The following is a 5,930-nucleotide window of genomic DNA, read 5'->3' as shown; positions in this document are numbered from 1 at the left end:
CCCAGCCCACCCAGCAGGCCTGTCTACTGCAGGAGTCAGGCCAGACTGCACAGAAAACCTAGTCTGGATTTTCAGCAAAGGCGTATTTTGAACTTTTCACAAAGAAGAGGCAGATAAGAGGCCAGAAAAAACTCAGTGTAATATTTTCTTTGCTAAATCTTGCCCTGCACTGCCTGGCACCCATGCTGGCACCATGATTAAATGTCTGTGTTGAGCTCACCCTGGAATTTCACTCCTGCCCTCTCCAAGCAACCATCCGTGCTTCCCTGTGCACTCACATTCCGTGCCCAAACTCTGCTGTTTGTATTGGAACATCATTAATTGTGAGCAAACCCAGGTGATGCCACCACGAGGGCCTGTAACACCCACCATTCCTGGCTGCCTCCCTGCACTGCGCTGCTCCTTCCAAAACAAAACATTTCCCGAGGCAACACACCTACCTGACAAGTGCTTTTCCAACTCCTATTTATAGAACTCCTTGAAAATTCAGCTTCAAGAAAGGGCAAAAGCAGCAGCAGCTTTTTCCCAGCTCAGCCTCCCGTCCCCACTCACTGTGTGGCCTGTGCATGAACAAGCAGCAGGGTTAGGGCACAGCTTCTCTCCCCTCACTCCCTTGTGCTTTTTATATTCTTCCAGATCAATGATTAATTAGATTCAGACCTTTTTTCTTCTCCTTTTTAGCTACTGGCACTGCAAACCACCTCTCCCATACCTGAGCACAGGAGGTTCCTCACCAGGAGTCACCTTGCTCCAGGCCATTGGACACAGAGCAGCAGGAGATAGTTTGATCCTGTTGCAGTTTTGCTGCCGTAGGGGGCAAAAAAAAAGCACTTTATAAAAATAAAACCTCAAAGCAACTCAAGCAGACAGCTCTGCCTTGATCCCCTCTTCAAGACAGGTTTTATGATGATGCTAAAATGCACCCTGTCTGCACAACAGACTTCATTGAATCTCATCCTGGATATGAGTTACAGTTACTTTGATATTTTTCTTAAATGTGCTGATATCCACACTCAACTATTTAATTTCATGCAACTTACATAGGGGGTTTTTCTGCAATTCTCAGATGTAAAGAAATAATCTCTCACCACATTAGAAAACCTGGATTTCTGCCAGTTTCCTTAAAACAACTACAATCTGTGCCAACTCAGTAATTTTAAATTACAGATTATTTATTTTTCTGCTCATATTACTTTTTAAAACACAGTTTAAATAGATACAGTTAGAAATTCTCCTTTTTTCTAGCCCAAGATCCATTCTTATTAAGATCCTATTAAGATCCACAGACACATTTGCAATTCTTCCTGGTGTTCTCAAGTGCTTTACATATAAATTGCAATTAAATTTCACCATTAAATCATGGCATTACATTGGGTCATGTATTTAGGTAATGATGGTCTACTTACTACTACTGAAGGCAGACAGAGAAGAACTTTAGCACTGATTCAGGAATTTTAGCAAGAGATGAAATTCTGAGGTTATTCAACTCCTAATTCTGCATTTTGCCAACAAAATTCTCCTTGCTGCTGTTCAGCACACACGTTGGAGTTCTTTGTAGCAGGCAGTCCCTCTGAAGAGGCAGAGCTCAATTTCTGATCAAGCGACTACTATGAACTCCAAGGATGGGTATTTTAAAACCCAAGAATGTATTAGAAGCTGTAATTGCATTTATGTCTCAGGGAAGGTTAAGGGAAGAAAAACTCTCTCTCCAGCTGAAAAACAATTTTCACGCTGAAACATCCAGGGGTTGTCATTATTTGTAAGTGAGAAAGGAAAATTTAAAGCCAAATGTTAGAACAAGATACTCCCAGGAAAGAGACTGCAAATTGTGGAATGGATCATGGGACCTCACACTTTTAACTGGAACAGTTCAGCATCAGGTTAATAAGTCTTAAATTAAAAAAACACCTCTTTTATTTGCAGTCTCAGTTCTTGTCCGAGGGAGTTGGTGGTCACATTTCAATTGAAATGTGCAAGGACTCTGAAACATGACAAGAGACAATTTCCTAAACTGACTGAATCGTGTTAGAACTTCATGGTCAGTAAAACACATTTGAATTGCATAGAAATGAGACTGTTTTAGCTGTAGATATGGAATTAATTTAAGAAAATGTTAGGAATTTGTTGTTATTTTTAATGAGCAAAAGTCAAAGTGCATGAAGGGGAGGAATACATACCCACACGATGGAGGAGAGAGAACAATCCCTAGCACAAGAACATCCCACAGCACAACTACACCTACAGGCCCTTGGCATAAATGGCTCAGTCTATTTCCAGATCACTGTCTTCACTGTAACAGGCAGCTGGGTTATGTATAGAAGTCAGGAGCAGTACATCTTTTTCTGGCAGCAAACCACATTCCTGCAGAAAAGCCTCCAGGTCTACAGCAAAAAAATCTTCTCCGAGCTGATCAGTGATGCGCACGAAATTGCCAATGAGCTCCCCTGCCTTGTAGACCAGCAGAGCTGGCAGGGCATTGTTAGTGAAGCGGGTGCTGGCACCAATGAGTGAACTCTTCACTCTGCAGAACTTCACTGTTGGGTACTCAGCAGCCAGGCAGATCATGCAGCCATTCAGGGATTCAGTGCCAGGGATATCATCTTCATAGATATGGATCATGATCAGCGTGCCCTTATGCTCTTTGTCCACGGTGTCCAGAAATGCTTCTCCACTGGTGATCTCAAACACCTGCTTGAATTGCTGCCCACTGTACAACTGCTGCCTCATCTCCTCCATCCGCTGCTTCCTGTAGCGCTGCAAGAATTCCTCATCGTCCTCATCATTGTGGATCATGTTGTATTCTTGTAAAGTCATCTAAAAAACACACACAGAGATTCCTGAAAAACATATGCACCACTATATGGGTCACTTACATAATGAGACTGTAAATCAAGAGGATTAATGTGGGTCACTCATCTTTAATAACAGCAAAGTGCAACCCATGAAGGCTCAAGCACACTGGGTATTACACTCCATTCTGATCTAATTAGAAACCATGTCCAGTGGGAACAGTGATTTCAGCCCTGGGTAGTCCAGTTTCCACTAATAACACAAGTGGCTTCTCTGTGCTCCCACTTTAATCCAGGTTAATGGTGGCCATGTGCTTTCACCAAGCTGGGAATGCTGACTTGGAAACTGTGCCTGACCTAAGATGAGCTACTTTCTCATCAGCTTTTCTTTTAGCTTTTCAGTTAGCATTTTGTGGCACCACCGTGCCTGTACAATTGAAATTAACAGGATTTTATGTATTTTATCTCGGTTCACTTGCTTCATTAAGTTTATCTGCGTCACCCAAGATATAGGAGAGCAGAGCCAACTTTCATCATCTGAAGGCACAAACATATCTGCAAATTAGTAACTCCTCTAACTACAACTCAGGACTAGTTTACAGCCCAGCTTATTAAAGCCATTCACTACTTCCAATGTCTTCAGTTTCTGGAGTTTGGAGTTGAATTCCAGCACCTACTTACTAAACAAATAAGGGTTCCTGGTTTCAGGCAGGGGAGGCAGCATTCATAGTTTTGCTGTACAACTCTTCATTTCAATCCCCTGAACCTGACTTACTCGATCAACAGATGAGAAATCAGGAAAAAGCTTTTGGACTTCTTTGGTATTGCAGCTACGTCACTTATTTGTTATCACAGGCAAACGAAACTGTTAAATATTTAAGTGGCATTTTAATTCCTTTGTGCCATCCTACCTTTCCATTGATTTTTTCCTGAAGCTCTTTCTGCTTCTGCTTGTCAGCCTCGTCATCCAAGTGAGACCTGCACGTCATGGACAGCTTCTTAATGAGCCTCTCCATCTCCCTGCGCTGCTCCTGCCGCTGCTCTGTCTCCAGCTGTTTAAACCTTCGCCAGTCATTAATGACTCCCTTGGGACCTGGAATTCAGTGTGGAGGCATTTTGTACAAAAAAGACGATGCAATTCTACCTACTATTTACCATCAAGGAATAGTGTATGTATCAGTAGAATGTGACCCTGTCATAAACGTTTTTGTAACCATGCAAAACACTGAAATAAGTAATTTGCCACTTGCATGTCCTTGAGTTGCTATCTTTTTTAATAAGAAGGCTACAGTTTATTTAAGTAGACTACTCTTGTAATTATCCCAAAGATTAATATCTGTGCTCTTGAAATAGAACCACCAGCCCACAAGAGTTCCTCTACTGTTAGCATGGCTTTCATCAGAATAAAAATAATGCTACATTATCAACCAAATTGCACAAATCAGCCTTGCCTCAGCTTTCTATCCAAAGCCTGACTGTTTCAGATGTAATTCTGAATTTGAATTCTCTCAGAGGAGAAGTCAAACACTAAAAAAAGAACGGCTATTAAAAACAGGGTTAGACAACAGCCAGGAACTGATCACCCACTCACTCAAATAGGCATAAACCCAGAAGTTTAATCAACCCCCCCCCCCGCCGAATTTTAGAAGAGCATACAAAACTGCCAATAAACAAAGAATTTACAAAGAAATGCACTGCTATGATGATACCTGTGTTGACAGCGCTGCCATCACTGCTGAGCTCCACTTCGCCCATGCTTTCAGGAATGTTGCTCTCCCCTTCCTTATCCTCCTTCTCACTGTCTTCATCCTCACCCTCACTGCTGCTGTAATAATACTGCAGCTTCTCACCAAGCAGTTTATCATCTGCAGTAGTCATTATGCCCTAAAAATAAATTGATGAAACAGAGGATGCATTTCTGATCACACACGCATCACAATGGTCCCTTACTTCAACCCCAGGAGAACACAGCCAACTCTCAAACAGCCCTCGATGCAGTCAGTCACCTGGGTTAATTCTTAAGCCACAATTTAAAACTCAATTTAAAACCTTAGAGCCTCGTTGGACAGCTCCAACAGGCCGATTCCCAGCTACTATTATTTACAATATTTAACAACAATTAATTTGAGCTGAAACACTATCTATACAATTAAGCAAATTAAAGCGTCCTGACCTATATTCCTTTCCAGTCTTTCAGAGACAAGCTTCTACCGAGACCTGAGGAAGAAATTTTAATCAAATCAGGTGATTTGGGCTCACACTTGACTGTGCAGGAGTCTCCCAGCCAGCCCACGGACACAGACCCCGCCGTCAGCCCAGGGACACAGTCCGGCTCCCGGTTCTCCTACCGAACGCTGCAGGTTCCGCGGAGCTAACCCCAGATTGAGACGATTACAGCGCCAGATGGCCCGGGATTACCGGGATCGGCCCGCCGCGGGGCCGGGCCTGGGGCGGGACACGCTCGGCCGTGCCGGTGATGCTGGTGGGGACCGAGCGTACCGGCTCAGCTGCCACCGCCCGGCCCCGGCCCGGCCCCGCCGCCTCACCGCTCCCGGCCCGGCCCGGCCCTGCCCCGGCCCCGCCGCCTCACCGCTCCCGGCCCGGCCCGGCCCGGCCCGGCCCTGCCCCGGCCCCGCCGCCTCACCGCTCCCGGCCCGGCCCGGCCCGGCCCTGCCCCGGCCCCGCCGCCTCACCGCTCCCGGCCCGGCCCGGCCCGGCCCTGCCCCGGCCCCGCCGCCTCACCGCTCCCGGCCCGGCCCGGCCCGGCCCTGCCCCGGCCCCGCCGCCTCACCGCTCCCGGCCCGGCCCGGCCCGGCCCGGCCCTGCCCCGGCCCCGCCGCCTCACGGCTCCTGCCCCGGCCCGGCCCGGCCCTGCCGCCGCCGCCTTCCGGGGCCGCCGCGCGGGGGACGGCGGGAAGGAGGCGGCCGGGGGAGGATCCGGGCCCGGCCCCGTTGCCCCCGCCCCGTAACGGGAACAGAACCGGCACCGGCACCGGCCCGGCTGGAGCGCCCGCCCAGAGAACGGCACCGACACCGACACCGACACCGACACCAGCAGAGCCCCCAGCCCCGCTCCGTCCCCTCCGCTCCCCCCGGATCTCCCCAGCACCCGCTAATGACAAAACAGCCCGTTAAGGTGGA

General features: G+C 47.7%; 1 protein-coding gene across 4 annotated transcripts; it reads right to left on the bottom strand.

The window, feature by feature from the left end:
* Positions 1–785: 785 nt before the first annotated feature.
* Positions 786–5,423, bottom strand: PDCL (phosducin like). Of its 4 annotated transcripts, none has more exons than XR_009933804.1 (5): positions 4,963–5,266; positions 4,499–4,673; positions 3,701–3,882; positions 2,178–2,814; positions 786–804 (listed from the first exon to the last, which is right to left on the bottom strand). XR_009933804.1 is itself a non-coding variant. In XM_062505543.1 (5 exons), the coding sequence occupies exons 3-5, from the start codon at positions 4,665–4,667 to the stop codon at positions 2,263–2,265; spliced, it is 903 nt and encodes a 300-aa protein (XP_062361527.1). In that variant the 5' UTR covers positions 4,668–4,673; positions 4,963–5,006; positions 5,380–5,423; the 3' UTR covers positions 1,160–2,262. The 4 variants fall into 4 exon arrangements, 3 of the variants coding, with proteins under 3 accessions (XP_062361527.1, XP_062361528.1, XP_062361529.1); XM_062505543.1 differs by lacking the exon at positions 786–804 and adding an exon at positions 5,380–5,423 and having other exon boundaries at positions 1,160–2,814; positions 4,963–5,006; XM_062505544.1 differs by lacking the exon at positions 786–804 and adding an exon at positions 5,336–5,362 and having other exon boundaries at positions 1,160–2,814; positions 4,963–5,006.
* Positions 5,424–5,930: the final 507 nt, after the last annotated feature.

Source organism: Cinclus cinclus, chromosome 19, assembly GCF_963662255.1.
Source record: "Cinclus cinclus chromosome 19, bCinCin1.1, whole genome shotgun sequence".
Lineage (NCBI taxonomy): Eukaryota > Metazoa > Chordata > Aves > Passeriformes > Cinclidae > Cinclus > Cinclus cinclus.
This window is presented reverse-complemented; position numbering and strand designations above follow the sequence as displayed.

Excerpts from the sequence above, each read along its gene's own strand:
- PDCL (XM_062505543.1), bottom strand. The coding sequence starts at position 4,667 with ATGACTACTGCAGATGATAAACTGCTTGGTGAGAAGCTGCAGTATTAT. Across the intron at positions 3,883-4,498 it reads TGGCAGCGCTGTCAACACAG|GTCCCAAGGGAGTCATTAAT; the intron begins GTATCATCATAG and ends ACTGAATTCCAG. Across the intron at positions 2,815-3,700 it reads AGGAAAAAATCAATGGAAAG|ATGACTTTACAAGAATACAA; the intron begins GTAGGATGGCAC and ends TGTGTTTTTTAG.